Raw genomic sequence first — 21,812 nt, 5'->3', positions numbered from 1 at the left:
TTGTTTCTCCGATGTGAAACAGAGATAAACACATGTTTGAGTCTAATCTGGAGCCTAATAATGATAATTACAGCTGGAGGTGGAACTCATAAATGAGCATGTTGGATCTAAAGAGGCTGACTGTGTGTACGAGTTTGTCTTCACGTCGTTATGACAACTGATGAATGATGATCAGTTATGGCTGATTATCTTGCCATCAACAACAAACAGCTGGTGATAATCTATTTTTTTCTTATTCTCATCAAAGCTTGTGTGCAGACTCAAACCAGCAATAAATGTATCCTACTAAGTATGCCAAGTGTGCGCATCACAGCCTGATGTATCTTCTTCCTTTGTGCCGTAGAGAGTTTTTAAAGACTTCCGTCTTCAGGAGGAACCGCTGGGCTCGGAGCTGAGAGACACACTGTTGTCCACACATTGTGGCGTTTGATTTAGCTGCTGTGTTTAAGTCTCTCTGTGACATATTTCCAGACAGGTAACAGAGCCGCGCTATCTGAGACCACGAGGAGGAGGAGGAGCGGATGTTTGAAGCTGTTCGACGTGTTGGGAAATATCAAATTCATACTTGGTGTGTTTAAACGTCTAAATTACAGACTGCCATGGCAACTGGGAAACAAACAGCTGACATATTTGCATACAGATTGTTAACAGCATGATTTCAGGAGGTATTTTGATGTGTGCCTCTCCCCTGCTCTACGTGCAGCCTGAGGCTTTCTGAGTACACCGTTAGGGTGTATTCACAAATCCATTAAATGATCTAACAGCTGCAGCAGACTTTGTACTGAAAATAGTATTTGCAGTGACAAGATGAAAACACTTCAAATTCGTTCCCAACTAAACTGCAGTTTTCTCATCACAAACATTCATTTACTTGCTTTCTAATGATGATGAAGTCATGTTCAGAAATGTTTCTAAGCGAGCATGAAACATATGCGAGGCTTTTCTGTACACTCCGTCTGTTCTAAAGGTTTGGGTTGTATCTTCGCTGTCAGCAAGCAATTAATGTCAGTGAATATCAGCTGTGTCGGCACAATCCTGTGATCGCTGCGTGACTCAAAGATCCTGAGTGCTTTTCTTTTGTGTTTCTCGCCTTAGTTTATTGCTCATTGCTTATTCTAGCTTTGCTTTCGTTGCGTCTGATGTGTATTTGCCATTTGAACACATTCTGTCCATGTGTTGTGAGGCCAGGAGGAGTTCAGACGGCACGCTGTTGGCAGGGCTGCAGGATCTGGCTGTAGGTTTTAATAAAGTGGTAACATATTCATAAAACTAGAAAGGTACCAAACCCTCGTCTGCTTTATGGTTTATTTGTAAATTATTTTTGAAATGTTTGAAAAATAAATTGTTTTTATAAAAATCTGTATTGAATATTTGGAGGAAGACTGAACGCCTACTGGCTGCTCCGGGTGACTTTATATTTTTCTTTATGCTACTGAAGTTAATTATTTTGTTCCAGACTTAAAAACTATACAAGTCATGATGTTGTTGAAGTTATTAAAAACAGGTTGAATAATGTGCAGAACGAGTGGAAGCACAGTTTGCATCTGGTTGTCACATGAAAATGTTGGAAATGATTATTTCAGCATCTCAGGATTAAAGTTTCGAGTTTGGTCAAAGGAAAACTTATTTTTGGGAGTCGAACCGTCATCTGCCTCCTCGACCTCCACACCCTCACTTTCCACCACAGACGCTTTGTCTTTCTGCTCATGTCTCCCTCCGTCTGATGCTTTCCTGCTGAGGAAACATATTCCTCTCACTTTTCGTGCAAAGAGCACATTATTCCTATTTTAAAGGCATCGTCCTCCCGGGCTAAACTCTGGTGGGTGGATGCAGAGGAAATACAGCCAAGAAAAACAGACAGTAAGACACAGACAGCTGAGGTACAGTACGCCGGCCTCGGGCTGAATATTTGTGGGAGGTGGAGGTAGCGTGCAGGACACCACACAGGTTGTAACAGTGTGCAGAGGAGAAACCTCAGCTATGAAAATGACTTACTGTACCTGAAGGTATCCTCACACAGGTGCATGCTGGGCTCAGTGAACTCCGGTTCAACTCACAGTCATTCGGTTACTAAACAGTTCACTTTCAGAAGTTCTGATTATGTTGATGACCGGGCTTGTTCAAAACTTATGTTTGAGTTACTTGATGTTTTTACTTTGAGGCACCAAATGATCATTATATATCTGCACGAAATGATTCCTGATAATTACTGATCGGGATTATTGATAATCACAAGTGACTCAGTCGGCAGACAGATACATTGACACTGGACAATTCTGCAAAACTCCAGATTATGATAAATGACAATGTGTGGTTAAATTAGTAGGCTACTCCACAGTTGTACAGTTTTTTAAATAAGGATTAAGCAGCAGAACCAGAGATGTCGTCCACACATTCTTCTTCCTTTTCAAAACCTGGCGCCAATATTACCCATGATGCAACTCGAACGCCGACATTTCAGTCGGAGATTGGGGTGTGCTATGCTAATGTAGCCTGGAGCCTCTAGCCTGACTTGGTTTAAGATTAGGGTAAGACTGTGTGTGTGCATGTGCGTGTGTGTGTGTGTGTGTGTGTGTGTGTGTGTGAGAGGTTTGCAGCCATAGACTGAGGGAACATCTCTGTCTGTATGTACAGGTATTACTAGAGCTGTTGCGTGAGGTGTGTGTGTGTGTGTGTGTGTGTGTGTGTGTGTGTGTGTGTGTGTGTGTGTGAGAGGTTTGCAGCCATAGACTGAAGGAACATCTCTGTCTGTATGTACAGGTATTACTAGAGCTGTTGCGTGAGGTGTGTGTGTGTGTGTGTGTGTGTGTGTGTGTGTGTGTGTGTGTGTGTGTGGGGAAGTCAATAATGCTGTGACTCAGGAATCCTCAGGCAAGACAAGAATCTGCAGACTGATTCAGAACACCTTCCCTTCCCACAACCTCGGTGTCCTGCAGAAGCTGAATGGGTGTACAACAACAACACACTGAAACTCTGTCAGCGCTGAATGAAAGTGTTAACAGCTCTGATTTGCTATTCAGCGTGTGCAAAGAAAACATACATTCCTGTCAGGTTCATACATCAGCGCAGTCGGTATGCTGGCTGTTTGTGTTTGTTTGTTCATGTTCTAGCAGAATCTGAGGTGTAGTTTCCAAACATGGACGCCGTATGTCAGCCAAAACTCACCGATTTTTGTAGAGATTCTTCTACAAAAGAGTTGAATTTACATTTTCTTTATCCAGTAATCCAGACTAATTCGTAAAGAGCAGAATAAACTGTGAAGCACATTCACGTTGCAGTGTTCCCACCTTTACTTTAATTATTCATTTGTCAGGGTGAAAGTGATGCTATCTGAACCGGACAATGGCATACATACATAAATAAATAATACTTTATGAAATAAATAATCATATGAGTAGATAATAGATAACAATGCTAATAATTATGATAAAGTTTATTTATACAAAGCGCTAAAAGGGGGGGGGTACACATACAAAGTCACATAATATAAAGTGAGAATAGAAATAGTCACAATAATGTGAAACATGAAACTGATGATGGAAGTCCCTGAAGGCAGCATTCCCTAGCAACCAATTCGATATCTGGATGAGCAGTGGAGACTGTGCTAACCTATGGTGCTAACGTACACTGCAGACCTGCTTCCCGCTTCTGGGGTAATAGTTTCTGATATATTATATAATATATTATACTATGGTATATATAATTATATTGAAGGCTATCATATTATGTATTTCTGAATAGTTTTAATGAAGGTCAGTTTATTTTTTTAAACAGAACTTTTTCGGAGCAGTCCCTGAAGGCAGCATTCCCTAGCAACAGCAGTCTAACGTTAGTTTCTCGGCTAGATTTTTCTGTCAACTTTCTTTAAGGAAATGCCCTGAAAAAAGGGATCAAGAAAGCGGAGACTGACGACAGAAAGCCAAGAAATATACGAGAAAAAGACAAATACAGAACTATGGCGGATAAAAACGGTTCTGACGACAAAGAGACGTCATTATATTTGACACAAATTCAATATCTGGACGAGCAGCTGGAGAGGTAAGGCTGTTGCACTGCAGACCTGCTCCTGTTTTGGGGGGAAATAAGTCCTCAATAGTTTATTTAAGCACAAAATGATGTATAAATGTGGATTCATGTGTTTATGTCTTTTAAACTTAAACTAATAAAAAAATCTAAATGTGTTTGAATGGCCCTTTAACATTAGCCAGAGTGATGTTAGCTATGTTAGCATTAGCACCAGTTTGTGCCTCTTAAAATGGTTCTGTGGCTGACAATATGTGACATCACTGCCACTGCCGCCATGTTAAATGTGTTAAAATGTGTTAAAATATTTAGCTATAATAAAAAAAAAAAATACTGAATTAAAGTGTGAAAGTAAATCCAATAGTATTCTATAAATATAGTACAAATATACAGTAATATATAACCCAGAATTAACATAAAATGACATGTAAAGTGCTGTGCTCTTCCAGTTAGGGCTGCAACTAACGATTAGCTATTTTAATTTGCTATTAATATGATAGTAAAATCCAAAGATATTTCATTTACCATCATGCATGACAAAGAAAAGCAGAACATCTTCACACTGCTTGAACGATTGCTCAAACAATTAATGGATTACCAAAACATTTGCCAATAAATATTCTGTATGGTATGTGGTGGATCAGCCTCATAGCCTTTACCTTCACTCGTACCTCATTTCAGTTTTTATGACCTTGTTTTACAAAATAAATAAATATCATGTACTGCAACTGAGGACAAGCTTCAGTCACAATTTCAACATGATAAAAACTCTGATACAGAATGTAGTTACTGCAGTTATTTTATATTATGATTTTACATAACCCATAAGCCCACGGGTCCCTCTTCGTCCTGCAGATGTCAGTTTAAATGTGACGAGCTGGAGAAACAGAACAAGGACCTCGTCTCTCAGTACGGAGCGCTGGAGAAGTTAAAGACAGACATCATTGAGTACCTAAAATGCTCCGTGGTTGCAAAACAGAGGATGGTGGACGAGCTGGCTGAGCAGCTGTCTGAGCAGCAGCAGGCTGCCGAGGAGGAGCGAGAGGCCCTGAAGCTGCAGCACAGCCAGCAGATACAGGAGCTCCAGGAGCAAGTCGACAGACTTAACTCAGAGAGCATGATACAGGGTGAGACAACGCGTCACTGGAAAAATGTTTGTTACACAGTATTTAGTTTCATCTTCCACCCTCTTAGAACAGATTCAGGATGGACTCAGGGATGGATCAGGTTCCTGAGTGCAGGACAAGACTATGAATCTTTAAAAAAAAAGATATCAAGGAAATGGAAAGGGGGATCTTTCATCTCATTGGATCTGTAACATCAATAAATTATCAATAAACTGATTGTGAGACTTTAGTATTCACCATTTTTAAAAAAAACTATAGGATTGGTGAAGCAGATTATATAGTTGTCATTGGTACTCAGACTAGATTCTTGTTGTAAATTGTTCAGTATGTTTGAAATTGCTGCGTAAATTGTGCGTGACTGTCAGATTGTCTTTTTCAGAAAGTTGCAAAAAAATATGTCAGACACAGCCCCCCCAAGCCTGGCGTTGGAAAGGTGTGGTGGGAGGAGGTTTCAAACACTGTTCCAAGCATCGTAGAAAGGGTTTCAGTCGTAGTCATCTGGACACTGTTTTCAGAATCAAGACGTTTCGGCTCCCATCCAGAAGTCATTCTCAATTGTGACAATGGTCTGAGAACTCAGAAATTTAAGCTACTCTGTGTTGCTTAAGCCCTGCCCTCAGGAAGGAGTCTACCTGAGTGTCTGCTGTTTACCCTGCCTAGTTTCACCTGAAACTGACCTTCTTTTGTTTCCATGATGGCCCAGTAATCAGTAATCAGGCCTATTTTTCTCTGGCTGCACCTCCCTCATCACAGTTAAGTACCTAATTAGCATATGATTGGGTTGACCATGGTGTTAATACACTGTGGCAAACGGTTGACAAATTGAATCTCAGACCACCATTTCTGTTCAAAGAGGGGTTTTCTTTTTTCACAAAGATGCCTTATTTGACTCCTCTTTCAAACCAACTCTTCTCTCTACTTAGAATTTTCACCTCACTGTCTTCAAATGTGTGGTAAACAGAAATGGTGGTCTGAGATTCAATTTGCCAACCGTTTACCACAGTGTATTAACACCATGGTCAACCTAATCATATGCTAATCAGGTACTTAACTGTGATGAGGGAGGTGCAGCCAGAAAACAATAGGCCTGATTACTGATAACTGGGCCATCATGGAAACAATTAGGTCAGTTTCAGGTGAAACTAGCTAATCAACAGATACTCAGGTAGACTCCTTCCTGAGGGCGGGGCTTATGTAACACAGACTAGCTTAAATTTCTGTTATTATAATATCTGTAATTTATGTTATGCAGACTCCTACTGCTTCGATGGTAGCAGTACTCTGATCTTGAGGCCAGGCGCTTATTAAACCAGTGGGGGTATAGCTCAGTGGTAGAGCATTTGACTGCAGATCAAGAGGTCTCTGGTTCAAATCCGGATACCCCCTGTCTCAGATTTATACCACTTCTCTGGAAACATTGTCAGTATTGGTCCTCATTCCTTCTTGTCACTTGTTTTGCTCACAAACACTGGCACCAGAATCAGTGACAAAAAGTGTGACCTGTGGGGGTATAGCTCAGTGGTAGAGCATTTGACTGCAGATCAAGAGGTCTCTGGTTCAAGTCCGGATACCCCCTGAATCCAATTTATACCACTTTACAACAGACATGCACTACTTCTGATGTCTGAATGACATCTGTCTTCCACACCCTAGATAGTAAACATAAATACAATGTTTCCAAAGCGACATACAAAGTATAGGCTTTAAAGGCAGAACAAGCAGGACCTAAGCAACACAGAGTAGCTTAAATTTCTGAGTTCTCAGACCATTTTCACAATTGGGAAAACAGTGTCCAGATGACTACGACTGAAACCTTTTCTACGATGGAACACTCCTGGACGAATGAGGGACTACACCGTCCTGTTCCAAGCACTTTGTGTGAAGCCTTCTGTGGGAAGCATCCTCTCCTCTCCTTGTTTACTCTCCTCTCCTCCCCTCAGCGGCAAGGTTTGAGGAGCAGCAGGAGCAGAAGGAGCAGCTGATGCAGCAGCTGTCCGACATGGAGTCGCTGGAGAAGCAGCTGGTCAGTCAGCAGGAAGAGCATGAAGCTGCCATCCACAGGCTGATGATAGAAGCAGAGTTGGAGAGGGAAAAGTAAAGTCTAGCATTACATCTGCATCTTTCACGCTGATGATGGTTTGACTGTTGCTTTAAAATGTTCGTTAGCAAACCCTAAATGTTTACCCTTCTCTTCCCCTGTCCTCTAACAACAGGATTGAGGAGAGACATAGCACGGTGGACAACTACATTAAGACAAAGACCTCAAAAATTCTTCGGGAGGAGAGGGCTCAGCACAGTGAGCGACTGGAGAAGGTCCAGCTCCTGCTGAACGAGAACATGGATCTGTGGGAGGAGAACGACGCCCTGCGAGGCAGCGAAAGCCGTCTTTGCTTTGAGATAGACGAGCTGAAGAATGATCTCACCAAGATGACCCAGGAAAGCCTCAACCGCAAGAAGGTGATCTGCAGTCAAATGCTCTACCACTGAGCTATACCCCCACAGTTTAACCATGGTATCACTGACTCTGACCCCAGTGTTTGTGAGAGCAAAGCGTGTGCAAAACAAGCATATTCAAAGAATTTGTTTTGGGGTGTCAACCTTTGGGCAGTGGTGTGCAGTCCGGGCTGTGAGGTTGAGGTCGGGACGCCATAAAAACGTAGAGACCAGGTTACACCGCTGCTCTCTCTCTCTCTCTCTCTCTCTGTCGCTCGTTGAGCCGGGAGGAGGGGCCAACTTTGAAACAGCAACCAAAAATCCTGCTCGTTCTGCCTTTAAAGCCTATACTTTGTATGTCGCTTTGGAAACATTGTATTTATGTTTACTATCTAGGGTGTAGAAGACAGATGTCATTCAGACATCAGAAGTAGTCTGTTGTAAAGTGGTATAAATTGGATTCAGGGGGTATCCGGACTTGAACCAGAGACCTCTTGATCTGCAGTCAAATGCTCTACCACTGAGCTATACCCCCACAGGTCACACTTTTTGTCACTGATTCTGGTGCCAGTGTTTGTGAGCAAAACAAGTGACAAGAAGGAGGACCAATACTGACAATGTTTCCAGAGAAGTGGTATAAATCTGAGACAGGGGGTATCCGGATTTGAACCGGAGACCTCTTGATCTGCAGTCAAATGCTCTACCACTGAGCTATACCCCCGAGCTATACCCCCCTTATTTGCTCTTTCGCCTGGCCTCATGATCAGAGTACTGCTACCATCGAAGCAGTAGGAGTCTGCCTTTAAGATAACATAAATTACAGATATTATAATAACAGAAATTTAAGCTAGTCTGTGTTACATAAGCCCTGCCCTCAGGAAGGAGTCTACCTGAGTATCTGTTGATTAGCTAGTTTCACCTGAAACTGACCTAATTGTTTCCATGATGGCCCAGTTATCAGTAATCAGGCCTATTGTTTTCTGGCTGCACCTCCCTCATCACTGTTAAGTACCTGATTAGCATATGATTGGCGTGACCAAGGTGCTAATAAGCTAATAAGCACTCCTTAATAAACTCCTTAATAAACTCTCCGTCAGAAAACGCCTTACTAACCTGGCTAGCATCACTTGTCGCTGTTCACCTTCACTCACAGCTCACGCGACGCTCCGAGATATTGAAATAAGTCCAAACCACAGACATGTTGGCTCTTATCCAGATAACCGTGTCCTGGCTGCGCTTTTTAATTGCGTCATTACAATTGTGTTTCGGCCGTGTTGTTTCTGTGATTTAGGTATTTCGGCCGAAAATTTTCGTGCATCCCTATAATTTAAGATTGGCCTCACGCGGGCCGGATGTGGCCCAGGTCTGATCTAGGGTGTGGAAGACACACATCATTCAGATATCAGAAGTAGTGCATGTCTGTTGTAGAGTGGTATAAATTGGATTCAGGGGGTATCTGGACTTGAACCAGAGACCTCTTGATCTGCAGTCAAATGCTCTACCACTGAGCTATACCCCCACAGGTCACACTTTTTGTCACTGATTCTGGTGCCAGTGTTTGTGAGCAAAATAAGTGACAAGAAGGAATGAGGACCAATACTGACAATGTTTCCAGAGAAGTGGTATAAATCTGAGACAGGGGGTATCCGGATTTGAACCGGAGACCTCTTGATCTGCAGTCAAATGCTCTACCACTGAGCTATACCGCCCGAGCTATACCCCCATTATTTGCTCTTTCGCCTGGCCTCATGATCAGAGTACTGCTACCATCGAAGCAGTAGGAGTCTGCCTTTAAGATAACATAAATTACAGATATTATAATAACAGAAATTTAAGCTAGTCTGTGTTACATAAGCCCTGCCCTCAGGAAGGAGTCTACCTGAGTATCTGTTGATTAGCTAGTTTCACCTGAAACTGACCTAATTGTTTCCATGATGGCCCAGTTATCAGTAATCAGGCCTATTGTTTTCTGGCTGCACCTCCCTCATCACTGTTAAGTACCTGATTAGCATATGATTGGCGTGACCAAGGTGCTAATAAGCTAATAAGCACTCCTTAATAAACTCCTTAATAAACTCTCCGTCAGAAAACGCCTTACTAACCTGGCTAGCATCACTTGTCGCTGTTCACCTTCACTCACAGCTCACGCACGCTCCGAGATATTGAAATAAGTCCAAACCACAGACATGTTGGCTCTTATCCAGATAACCGTGTCCTGGCTGCGCTTTTTAATTGCGTCATTACAATTGTGTTTCGGCCGTGTTGTTTCTGTGATTTAGGTATTTCGGCCGAAAATTTTCGGTGCATCCCTATAATTTAAGATTGGCCTCACGCGGGCCGGATGTGGCCCAGGTCTGATCTAGGGTGTGGAAGACACACATCATTCAGATATCAGAAGTAGTGCATGTCTGTTGTAGAGTGGTATAAATTGGATTCAGGGGGTATCTGGACTTGAACCAGAGACCTCTTGATCTGCAGTCAAATGCTCTACCACTGAGCTATACCCCCACAGGTCACACTTTTTGTCACTGATTCTGGTGCCAGTGTTTGTGAGCAAAACAAGTGACAAGAAGGAATGAGGACCAATACTGACAATGTTTCCAGAGAAGTGGTATAAATCTGAGACAGGGGGTATCCGTTTGAACCGGAGACCTCTTGATCTGCAGTCAAATGCTCTACCACTGAGCTATACCCCCGAGCTATACCCCCATTATTTGCTCTTTCGCCTGGCCTCATGATCAGAGTACTGCTACCATCGAAGCAGTAGGAGTCTGCCTTTAAGATAACATAAATTACAGATATTATAATAACAGAAATTTAAGCTAGTCTGTGTTACATAAGCCCCGCCCTCAGGAAGGAGTCTACCTGAGTATCTGTTGATTAGCTAGTTTCACCTGAAACTGACCTAATTGTTTCCATGATGGCCCAGTTATCAGTAATCAGGCCTATTGTTTTCTGGCTGCACCTCCCTCATCACTGTTAAGTACCTGATTAGCATATGATTGGCGTGACCAAGGTGCTAATAAGCTAATAAGCACTCCTTAATAAACTCCTTAATAAACTCTCCGTCAGAAAACGCCTTACTAACCTGGCTAGCATCACTTGTCGCTGTTCACCTTCACTCACAGCTCACGCACGCTCCGAGATATTGAAATAAGTCCAAACCACAGACATGTTGGCTCTTATCCAGATAACCGTGTCCTGGCTGCGCTTTTTAATTGCGTCATTACAATTGTGTTTCGGCCGTGTTGTTTCTGTGATTTAGGTATTTCGGCCGAAACTTTTCGGTGCATCCCTATAATTTAAGATTGGCCTCACGCGGGCCGGATGTGGCCCAGGTCTGATCTAGGGTGTGGAAGACACACATCATTCAGATATCAGAAGTAGTGCATGTCTGTTGTAGAGTGGTATAAATTGGATTCAGGGGGTATCTGGACTTGAACCAGAGACCTCTTGATCTGCAGTCAAATGCTCTACCACTGAGCTATACCCCCACAGGTCCCACTTTTTGTCACTGATTCTGGTGCCAGTGTTTGTGAGCAAAATAAGTGACAAGAAGGAATGAGGACCAATACTGACAATGTTTCCAGAGAAGTGGTATAAATCTGAGACAGGGGGTATCCGGATTTGAACCGGAGACCTCTTGATCTGCAGTCAAATGCTCTACCACTGAGCTATACCCCCGAGCTATACCCCCATTATTTGCTCTTTCGCCTGGCCTCATGATCAGAGTACTGCTACCATCGAAGCAGTAGGAGTCTGCCTTTAAGATAACATAAATTACAGATATTATAATAACAGAAATTTAAGCTAGTCTGTGTTACATAAGCCCTGCCCTCAGGAAGGAGTCTACCTGAGTATCTGTTGATTAGCTAGTTTCACCTGAAACTGACCTAATTGTTTCCATGATGGCCCAGTTATCAGTAATCAGGCCTATTGTTTTCTGGCTGCACCTCCCTCATCACTGTTAAGTACCTGATTAGCATATGATTGGCGTGACCAAGGTGCTAATAAGCTAATAAGCACTCCTTAATAAACTCCTTAATAAACTCTCCGTCAGAAAACGCCTTACTAACCTGGCTAGCATCACTTGTCGCTGTTCACCTTCACTCACAGCTCACGCATGCGCTCGAGATATTGAAATAAGTCCAAACCACAGACATGTTGGCTCTTATCCAGATAACCGTGTCCTGGCTGCGCTTTTTAATTGCGTCATTACAATTGTGTTTCGGCCGTGTTGTTTCTGTGATTTAGGTATTTCGGCCGAAAATTTTCGGTGCATCCCTATAATTTAAGATTGGCCTCACGCGGGCCGGATGTGGCCCAGGTCTGATCTAGGGTGTGGAAGACACACATCATTCAGATATCAGAAGTAGTGCATGTCTGTTGTAGAGTGGTATAAATTGGATTCAGGGGGTATCTGGACTTGAACCAGAGACCTCTTGATCTGCAGTCAAATGCTCTACCACTGAGCTATACCCCCACAGGTCACACTTTTTGTCACTGATTCTGGTGCCAGTGTTTGTGAGCAAAACAAGTGACAAGAAGGAATGAGGACCAATACTGACAATGTTTCCAGAGAAGTGGTATAAATCTGAGACAGGGGGTATCCGGATTTGAACCGGAGACCTCTTGATCTGCAGTCAAATGCTCTACCACTGAGCTATACCCCCACAGGTGACACTTTTTGTCACTGGCCTCATGATCAGTAGTACTGCTACCATCGAAGCAGTATACCAAAGTATAATAAAATTACAGATATCATAATCAGAAATTTAAGCTAGTCTGTGTTACATAAGCCCTGCCCTCAGGAAGGAGTCTACCTGAGTATCTGTTGATTAGCTAGTTTCACCTGAAACTGACCTAATTGTTTCCATGATGGCCCAGTTATCAGTAATCAGGCCTATTGTTTTCTGGCTGCACCTCCCTCATCACTGTTAAGTACCTGATTAGCATATGATTGGCGTGCTAATACACTGTGGGCAATTCATTTTACAAGGGGCCACATAAGAAACCTGAATTGTGTCAGACGGCCAAAACCAACGATAAGTTGAACTTAATTCTGTTCAACTTCACTTCAATTATCAAAATGCGCTAAATATATATAAGTTTGAATAGACTGGTACTGATAATCGGAAGAATAAAACTATTCTGTAAATATTTATATTAGCATCATTACAATTGTGTGTTTCGCCGTATAGGTCATTTAAGTATTTCAAAAACAATTATTGAATCATAATTTAAATTTATTTTTACTTTTTCTCCGGTCACATCAGGCAACAGAAGTCACAATAAGCACTCCTTAATAAACTCTCTGTTGTAAAGTGGTATAAATTGGATTCTAGCAGTATCTTGTCGCTGTTCACCTTCACTCATCTGCTCAAATGCTCTACCACTGAGATATTGAAATAAGTCACACTTTTGTCACTGATTCAGGTGCCAGTGTTTGTGTGCAAAACAAGTGACAAGAAGGAATGAGGACCAATACTGACAATGTCTCCAGAGAAGTGGTATAAATCTGAGACAGGGGTATCCGGATTTGAACCAGAGACCTCTTGATCTGCAGTCAAATGCTCTACCACTGAGCTATACCCCCATTATTTGCTCTTTAAGCCTGGCCTCATGATCAGAGTACTGCTACCATCTGGCCTCATAATCAGAGTACTGCTACCATCTTTGTAGCAGTAGGAGTTTCAGTGCCTTTAAGATAAATCATAAATTACAGATATTATAATAACAGAAATTTAAGCTAGTCTGTGTTACATAAGCCCTGCACTCAGGAAGGAGTCTAACTGAGTATCTGTTGATTAGCTAGTTTCACCTGAAACTGACCTAATTGTTTCCATGATGGCCCAGTTATCAGTAATCAGGCCTATTGTTTTCTGGCTGCACCTCCCTCATCACTGTTAAGTGCCTGATTAGCATATGATTGGCGTGACCAAGGTGCTAATACACTGTGGTAGACTTTGGGCAGATTGAATCTCAGACAACCATTTCTGTTAAAAGAGGGGTTTTCATTTTTCACTAAAATGGCTTCCTTGACACCTCGTTCAAACCAACTCTTCTCTCTACTTAGAATCTTCACCTCGCTGTCTTCAAATGTGTGGTTTGTAGCTTATTGATAACATTAAAATGTACTGGTTATAATATAGTCGTTGGACTAGACTGTGGTCTCGAGAGATCTATTCCTGCTAAGGTTACGATCACATCGAGTGGGAGAACGGATACAAAGAGCTCAAGTCCTGACATCTGCTATCTGCTGTTAGCTACTAGCTAACAGTGCCGTCTCCTGTTGAGGGTTTCTTTCATCGTTTCGTCTTTGCACCTGTCACTTAATGGACTCCGTAGTGTGGACAAACTATTTTGAGCATTCAATTTTTATATTTTTAAATATTTATCCTTACAACACATTCAGCTAACTCTGCTTATCTGTGATATTATTTTAGGATAAATGAGAGTGTTAAGGTTACAGCCTAGGTTTATTTGTAGCTTGTGAAACACTAATTTTTGTACCAACTGGGCAGTAGAAGATACAGACACCATTCTGGAAATAAACACACTACATGCTACATTACATTTCCTGATTTTTAATGAGATTTTCTTACTGCTGGAGGAGAATCCGAAAGTTTTGTTTTCACTTCCAGTCTCTATTTAAATCCCAATATTTTAGGACAAATAAGCTGTGTTTGCAGTTTGCTTTTGAAACATTGTATTTATGTTTACTATCTAGGGTGTGGAAGACACAGACGTCATTCAGACATCAGAAGTAGTGCATGTCTGTTGTAAAGTGGTATAAACAGGGCCCAGGGGGCATCCGGACTTGAACCAGAGACCTCTTGATCTGCACTCAAATGCTCTACCACTGAGCTATACCCCCATTAGTTGATCTCACGCCTGGCCTCATGATCAGGGTACTGCTACCATCGAAGCAGTAGGAGTTTGCCTTTAAGATAACATTAAAATGTGCTGGTTATAATATAGTCGTTGGACTAGACTGTGGTCTCGAGAGACCCCTGGTATCACTGACTCTGGTCCCAGTGTTTGTGAGTGCAAAGCGTGTGCAAAATAAGTGACAACTTTTCCTCCAAAAATCTCTGTGATCTTAAGTTTCTCAGTTTCGTTGAGGAAGGAAAGTACAGTGTTTTCCAATGAGGAGCGTCCAGCTCAGACTGCTGAAGCCTCATATCTTTAAACAGAACAAACACTGTGGATTTTGTGAACAACTCTTACATTGAAAGGGATTGATTGCTTTAAGAAGGACTCTCTTTGAGACTGTAGCTGCACCCGTCGCTGAAATGGAGGCGAAATTAGCCTACAGGTTTCCTCTTCTTTTCCACCACAGTTTAGTGGGTGGAATTTTTAATTGCCCCCCCCGGGGTACAGGGCGAGTCTATACACATTTTAGCACTTACACTGTAAAGATATGGGATTTTATTATATAACAATAGTTAACTGAATAATACACCCAAGAATAAGATGGAAAAGGGATCTTTTATCTTATTGGACGTGTAAGGCCATGAAGGTTTGCACAGGATTCTTCTTCATCCCCAGTTGTTGTTTGTCACACTCACACTTGCACCTGAGAGCACCTGGCATCTGTCAGTTTGCTAACATTATTGTCCATTTTCATCAGCTGTCTTTGGAAAAAAAACATCACCAAAATCATTCAAACACACAAGGTTGTCCTTCCCTTCTTCAGGAGGCGGAGCAGCTGACGAAGAAGCGCCAGCAGCTGGAGGTGGAGCTAAAGGACTGTAGCATGACCAATCAGCACATGCTGGCCAAGGAAGAGGATCTCAGGTAAGATTCACATTCATTGTTATGTACAGTGCATTTCAACAATGTTACAATGCTGAAGATTAAAGGTATCATATTCCATTTTTGATACTATTTATGGCGGCCTGAACTGCCTCCATTTCCAGAAGTAAACAGGTAATCTAAGCTGTATAATTGAAGGGATGAAAGCTCACTGACATCAGCAGTGAAAGATCAAGAATCTCACTCAGGGGGCATCTGGACTTGAACCAGAGACCTCTTGATCTGCAGTCAAATGCTCTACCACTGAGCTATACCCCCCTACATCAGCCATTGTAGTGGTATTGCCTCTGTATTGCTTTCAGACAGAGCCTGGTCTCAGTATCAGAGGAGTGCCATCAAAAAACAGCCGAGGCACGTCAGCTGAGGGCCGAGATCCAAAATGAGAGGAGCAGGAAGAGGCAGCTGGAGGGCGACATGCAGGAAGCAGTCATCATTCTCAGAAACATCCTGGAGGTAAGTCCTGACCAGGAGCGTCAGGACAGCTCAAGTTTATTTATAAGCAAGTTTAAAAACAACAGATGTTGACGAAGTGCTGCACAAATGAGTACGATTTTCGTAAGATTTATTATAGGGACCCAGAGGGCCAAGGTCACAACTAAGGGTGGTGAGGAGGTCAGGGCTGTATATAATCTGTGAGAGCTGTATTCCAGTGAGGGAAGATGATTCTGGTTTTAATCCAGGAAGGCCAGACATCTCATTTACCTTCTGCTGCTTTACTAAGGATCTTTAGCAAGTCAAAAACAATTCAACAATGTCAAATACTCCATTACAAGTAAAAGTTGTGCATTCAAAAATTTACTTCCCAAAGAACTAACTGTAAAAGTAAAGTGCTCAAAAGTTTAAAATACTCCCTTTTCACAGTGATATATCATTATATCTATTATATCACTGCATCATTATTAGTAATGCATTAACATGTAAGCAGTGTTTTAATGTTGTAGCTGGTAGCATGGTGGAGTGGTACAGTACAGTACGCGAGTGGATGTGTTCAGTTCCTTTCCACCGCTGCAGACAGCTGTGCTTTAGCAGTAACTGAACAGCCGCTTAACTTTTCTGCATACATTTATATTAGGACAGGTAGGTCAGCATCCTCTTAACATTCAGCAATATGCATCTGTATTTTCTTACCCACAACATATTCTGACCCGAATCACAAGTCTGAAGAAGGTAAAGTATCTGAGCAAAGTCTTTGCCAGAGAGATGACTTCCAGGCATATTTCTTCTGCTCGAGACATCTGCTCTAAAGGCTATAATGTGGTTTCTTGATCCAGTGTACATTTATGATGCGCTTTGTGAAATGCAGCTGGTGTGTTTAGGAGTAAACTCTCAAGCATTTTTATTGGCTGAAAAATTCATTCTTACTCATGTGAACAGGTTTAACTATAATATGCACTTATCGTCTTAAGCTCACTAAAACATAAAAGTAGCACAAGGATGTGTAACATAAAACAAATATGATAACAAGACAAAATACAGAATAATACAGCACAAACCTAAATAACAGTGTGAAAACAAAAAGTCAAAACGAAATAAAAATAAAAACTAATGACAAATGCAAAACTATAATAACCCTGATCTCAACCAATGAGATCATTTCTGATTATTGAAGTTCTGGTGTTCTCTGTCCTCTGCAGGACTCAGAGAAGGCCTCCGAGACTCAGTGGAAGATGCAGATGCTGCAGGAGCTCCTGGAGAGCCCCACCCCCCAGGCAACAGGCTCCGCCCTCAAGGACTCCACCGAGAAGAGCAGTCGAGGACAGAAACCGCAGACCTCTGACCCCGAACCAGCCAGGTACTGGAATCACTCTCCACTGGGCCGTTTGTTGACCGTTTGTTGTGTGAACACTGCTGATTTCCTGCTTAGAAAAACCCAGAACACACGTGTTAGCTCTTAACTGCAGTCGACAGATGAATGTAGTGGAGTAAAACTTCACTTTGTACAATGGAAATGTAGCTGAGGCAAAATAGAAAGTCTCTCAAAAAGGAAATACTGAAGTAAAGTATAAAAACCAAAGAAGTGTATGTACCCTGAGCCAAGACAGTCAGCTCCTGTTCCCATCATCCTGTCTCTCCTCCACAGAGCAGAGACCCTGAACCTGGCCACAGATCCGTTGTTCCTGATGGTCCGCTACAGGCCAGGCGACCTCGGCCTCGTACCTCGACCCACGTGGAAACACAAACCAGCCATCTCCAGGACGGGTGCTCCTTCCACCAGCACCCAGCTGCCTCTCAACAGGTTTGTTGTGACTTGGAAACTCAAGTGCTTTGCCTGCAGGGGGCAGTGTTGGGTCACATCCGTGTTTACGGTGTAAAAATGTGATATCACTCTGCATTCGAATCCTCCAAAAACTACATTCCTTACCGCTGTATAATGGTGAAACTGAGAGCCACTCCTTCCTCAGAGCGTTGTAAATATTAGAATATCAACACAGGCTTAAGCATTATGTGTCGTTTTACATATATAGCAGTAAATACTTGTTTTCAGATACAAGAACAGCCACTATACACACATTTAGTTCCACAACTATTTATTAATCTGCAGAAATAGAAATGTGCAAAATACAGCCTTTGTGTGCTTCAGCAGGAGACGTGACGAGGGCTGCTGCTGGTCGCAGGAGGAAACACACTCGTCTGCAGCCTGCAGTTCACTTTACCGCCCGCTTCATCTGAAACACACGCTGAAAAAAAATGTGTCGACGACATTAACAAGATATCATTTTGAACGATCGATTTAGCCAGCCCTTGTCTTAAGGAACACCATGATTCTACACCATTAACGTTAGCGGTTGGCGGTAGCATGTAGCTAACATTAGCTGTATGTGATTTACCTTGAACCGACCAATCAGAAATGTTCAGCGCAGCAAGCACCACCCCGAAGGTTTCTGTACTTTTGGAAAGTACTACCCCCCAACCAGGGACCTTTTCAGGGGTAAAAAATGTCCCCGGTACTTAATTTAGACCCTGGTCCCTGCGGTGGAAACTCAAAGGTTCCCCCAAAGGTTCCTAGTCCCTGGGGAAAGTTCCTGCGGTGGAAACGCAGCTTTAGTGGACATATTTCCGTTGTTTAGACTTTACAAAGAGAAAAGGCAACAAGAACACCAGATTTTGGTGTCCTGATCCTTCAGGAGAGAGGAGACTGATTCATGTCTGTTTGAAGCTGAAAAAGTCACTTTCTTTCCTTACAGTGGCTACAAAAAATATTTTCATGTTACAATTTATCACGACTACCTCATACTGATAAAACCAGAGAAAGAACTTTATATTGTCTTTCAGCTCATTGTTTGTTCAACATGCAACTTTACTTTGACTGTTCACTCTCACCGCTCGCAGCAGACAGCTGTTTTCAGCAACAAAGCTCTTAAAAAAACACTGTCACAACCTGCTCAGCAGCAAACAGCAAAGTTGAAGAAAGTGAAGCATTTAGCTAAAGAACCAGATTATTTTCCGACGAGTTGGTGGAGACAAAAAACAGAGGTAAAAGAAAGTAAATATTGGAATTATATTGATCAGGTGGCCAGAAACTGGTGAAATGATTCAAATGAGTGCTAATGTTGTTCTGTAGCTGCTGAATGTGTAAATAAGCAACTGTTTGCTATCAAGTTCATCATATCAACTTAAAAGGTGATGCTATGTCCGTGTTGTGTTCACAGCGTGTTTCCGCTGTCACCCAGTGGCCAAAAACACAATTAATCAATATTAATCAATTAATAATAAATAAATAAAAATAAACCATAATTGTTGGGGTTTTTTTGGTTCCACAAAAGTTGTTGTTTTTAATGTATAATCTGTTCTTTGTATAAATGCTGTTATTCTGTCCTTCAGGAAACTCTGCAGTCAGAAAACATCCAGCTCTGTTGATCCGTCAGACCCGGCTCCTCAGTCTGACCCAGCTGACCCGGCTCCTCAGTCTGACCCGGCTCCTCAGTCTGACCCAGCTGACCCGGCTCCTCAGTCTGACCCTGCTGACCCGGCTCCTCAGTCTGACCCGGCTCCTCAGTCTGACCCTGCTGACCCAGCTGACCCGGTTCCTCAGTCTGACCCTGCTGACCCTGCTGACCCTGTTGACCCGGCTCCTCAGTCTGACTCGTCTGACTCGTCTGACCCGCCTCCTCAGTCTGACCCGGCTCCTCAGTCTGACTCTTTTGACCCGGATCCTCAGGCTGACCCAGCTGACCCGGCTCCTCAGTCTGACCCAGCTACTCAGTCTGACCCAGCTGACCTGGCTCCTCAGTCTGACCCGGCTCCTCAGTCTGACCCAGTTGACCTGGCTCCTCAGTCAGACCCGGCTCCTCGGTCTGACCCGGCTGACCTGGCTCCTCAGTCAGACCCTGCTGACCCAGCTGACCCAGCTGACCCAGCTCCTCAGTCTGACTCGTCAGACCTGGCTCCGTCAGACCCGGCTCCTCAGTCTGACCCGTCTAATTTACAGTGATTAAAACAAAGGAAGTGGGAAATTCCCACATTTGAGACCCTCGAACCAGAGAATATATTGCATTTTTTCTTGATAAATGACTGATTGTTGTCGAATTATTTTATTTTATTTCTAAAGTACTAGTTTCAGTCCTACTTAATAATATTGATAAGAGTTAGCCTACATTATTTACCAAAATGATAAATATATTTTTTAGATTTTTTAGACACCAGCTGTAAAATCCAGTTTGTGTAATTAGTGGACTGAAAATTGATGCAAATCATGTCAAGTCAATTTTTCTTATATATCCCAAAATTTGCCTCAAAAGAAATAACAGTAGTTGAAATATCTTTATCCATGTGATCACTGACTGAATGTCAGACCTCTTTTCACCAATGTCTGACTGCTGCTGTAAGCTCGTTATAAAGAGGACACTGAATCACAGATTAGAGGCACGCCAAGCGGATAAAGCTGCGATGATCTCAGCAGTGTTTACAATATACCGGGCCAAGCTGAGGCCAAAGGTCAGACTGCTCAACCACGCCTGCTTACTTTGAACTGTCGCCACCGTTTAAAAATCAATGAGCATCGCAGCGAGGAGAGGCAGAGTTCTGGGCAGACAGAGGATAAGAGGCGCGGCAGGAGAGGACCGAAACTGAGGGAACATGGTGGAAACGAAGCATCTGCCGCCTTCACACTCGGACATGACGGAGCTCTACCTCGACCTGCTCTCCCAGCCCTGCCGCTCCGTCTTCCTGTTCGCCAAAGCGGTCGGGATTCCCTTTGAGTTTAAGCTTGTCGACTTCGCTGCAGGTAATCCCACACCGCCAGACAGACACAGGGACAGGGAGGATTCAGTAGGTTTTAGGCTTTTAGTTCAAATTCTGCCTTAAAATAGTGCCTTAAAAGTTACCAGATGTTTGCAGAGTTAAATGACCTGCAGTCTTTTAACTTGTTGCATAAGCTCCAGCCCCAGAAATCTGCATAGTTATATTTCCAGTTATTTGTTTACACAGTCTCATCCAGTGAGGCGAGGAGTAGATAATTGAGCAAACAGTGGGTGGGATGTGGCGGGTCGGAGGTCAAAGCATCGAGACAAAACATTCCTGCGTCCCTGAGGTGATCGAGCATAACAGAGACGTGCTGGGGAAAGAAAATAAAGGAAAGAGAAGCGTTTCAAAGCAGATAAGAGGGAAAACGCCAAAAGCAGTGAGTTTACACTGGCTGGCTTTTGAAGAACCTAGTATAATCCATGGTCAAAATGTGAAAATATTTAATATTTTAGACATCACTGGTCTCCTACGTGATAAAACTTTGAGGGATTGTGGGACGTATTACGTTCAAAAGCGCTCCTGATTGGCCTATTTGAAGCATTATAGTTAAAGATGAAATCTCTTATATTGTTTAATACGTATTTATGTAATCATATCATATTTTGTGTTCATTGTAAGTGGAGTCTTAAGTAGTTTTAAGTAGAGTCTACAGCCATGCTAGCGGCTCTGTGAGGTTGCACTTAGGTATTCAATCGTAAACCAAAGTACTGGACATATTAAAATGTTAACCTGATGATGGCGCTAGATGAAAAGTCAGAGGATCACCAAAGTCATGACAGTTCATCCTGAGGGGAACGTGAATCTCTGAACCACAGTTTATGCCAATCCATCCAAGAGTTGTTTCAGTCAAAGTGGTGGACCGACCGTCAGAGCGTCGTTAGAGCGTTAGAATAACCGTGGGAACTTTATCCAGCCAGCTCTGCTCCCCACTCTGCAAGAGCCCCGACCAATCAGCAAGGTCATGGTCCCTCACTGGCTTCCCACCACAAACACAACCATTTGTGTTCTTTGAAACCCAAAATCCATCCGGAGGTTCTGCTACTGGGAATGAAAGCTTGGGTTTGTGGTGGTGGTGGGGGGGAACTTTACCCTGCACTTCTTATGCACTCCGAAACAGCATCAGCACTGACTGTGAAACACACAGTTTACTGTGGAGAGTCCCGGGTG

The 21,812-nt window shown here is 42.8% G+C and overlaps 1 protein-coding gene and 14 non-coding genes across 16 annotated transcripts; 3 read left to right on the top strand and 12 right to left on the bottom strand.

Moving 5' to 3' along the window:
• The first annotated feature begins 3,568 nt into the window (after positions 1-3,568).
• Positions 3,569-19,910, top strand: LOC122876773 (cilia- and flagella-associated protein 157-like). 2 transcript variants are annotated; one of them, XM_044197491.1, is made up of 11 exons: positions 3,569-3,653; positions 3,775-4,038; positions 4,879-5,150; positions 7,091-7,244; positions 7,364-7,607; positions 15,283-15,383; positions 15,704-15,854; positions 17,036-17,193; positions 17,482-17,637; positions 19,224-19,290; positions 19,381-19,910. In XM_044197491.1, the coding sequence occupies exons 2-11, from the start codon at positions 3,956-3,958 to the stop codon at positions 19,831-19,833; spliced, it is 1,839 nt and encodes a 612-aa protein (XP_044053426.1). In that variant the 5' UTR covers positions 3,569-3,653; positions 3,775-3,955; the 3' UTR covers positions 19,834-19,910. The 2 variants fall into 2 exon arrangements, with proteins under 2 accessions (XP_044053426.1, XP_044053425.1); XM_044197490.1 differs by having other exon boundaries at positions 19,224-19,910.
• trnac-gca lies at positions 6,465-6,536 on the top strand. Its single transcript has one exon. It is a non-coding gene; the product is annotated as a tRNA-Cys (tRNA).
• Positions 6,655-6,726, top strand: trnac-gca. Its single transcript has one exon. It is a non-coding gene; the product is annotated as a tRNA-Cys (tRNA).
• On the bottom strand, positions 8,047-8,118 carry trnac-gca. The gene has a single exon. It is a non-coding gene; the product is annotated as a tRNA-Cys (tRNA).
• trnac-gca lies at positions 8,233-8,304 on the bottom strand. The gene has a single exon. It is a non-coding gene; the product is annotated as a tRNA-Cys (tRNA).
• On the bottom strand, positions 9,031-9,102 carry trnac-gca. The gene has a single exon. It is a non-coding gene; the product is annotated as a tRNA-Cys (tRNA).
• Positions 9,221-9,292, bottom strand: trnac-gca. The gene has a single exon. It is a non-coding gene; the product is annotated as a tRNA-Cys (tRNA).
• trnac-gca lies at positions 10,020-10,091 on the bottom strand. The gene has a single exon. It is a non-coding gene; the product is annotated as a tRNA-Cys (tRNA).
• trnac-gca lies at positions 11,006-11,077 on the bottom strand. The gene has a single exon. It is a non-coding gene; the product is annotated as a tRNA-Cys (tRNA).
• On the bottom strand, positions 11,196-11,267 carry trnac-gca. The gene has a single exon. It is a non-coding gene; the product is annotated as a tRNA-Cys (tRNA).
• trnac-gca lies at positions 11,995-12,066 on the bottom strand. The gene has a single exon. It is a non-coding gene; the product is annotated as a tRNA-Cys (tRNA).
• trnac-gca lies at positions 12,185-12,256 on the bottom strand. Its single transcript has one exon. It is a non-coding gene; the product is annotated as a tRNA-Cys (tRNA).
• On the bottom strand, positions 13,108-13,179 carry trnac-gca. The gene has a single exon. It is a non-coding gene; the product is annotated as a tRNA-Cys (tRNA).
• On the bottom strand, positions 14,389-14,460 carry trnac-gca. The gene has a single exon. It is a non-coding gene; the product is annotated as a tRNA-Cys (tRNA).
• Positions 15,588-15,659, bottom strand: trnac-gca. Its single transcript has one exon. It is a non-coding gene; the product is annotated as a tRNA-Cys (tRNA).
• Positions 19,911-21,812: the final 1,902 nt, after the last annotated feature.

The sequence above is a fragment of the Siniperca chuatsi genome, linkage group LG5 (genome assembly GCF_020085105.1).
Source record: "Siniperca chuatsi isolate FFG_IHB_CAS linkage group LG5, ASM2008510v1, whole genome shotgun sequence".
Classification (NCBI taxonomy): Eukaryota; Metazoa; Chordata; class Actinopteri; order Centrarchiformes; family Sinipercidae; genus Siniperca; species Siniperca chuatsi.
Note: the sequence above shows the minus strand (reverse complement) of the source record. Positions and strands in the feature narration are given on the sequence as shown.

Bases quoted from the DNA above. Each gene is read 5' to 3' on its own strand.
- LOC122876773 (XM_044197490.1), top strand. From the start codon at position 3,956: ATGGCGGATAAAAACGGTTCTGACGACAAAGAGACGTCATTATATTTG. The intron at 15,855-17,035 runs GTAAGTCCTGAC...TGTCCTCTGCAG, and splicing joins TTCTCAGAAACATCCTGGAG to GACTCAGAGAAGGCCTCCGA. The intron at 17,194-17,481 runs GTACTGGAATCA...TCTCCTCCACAG, and splicing joins TCTGACCCCGAACCAGCCAG to AGCAGAGACCCTGAACCTGG.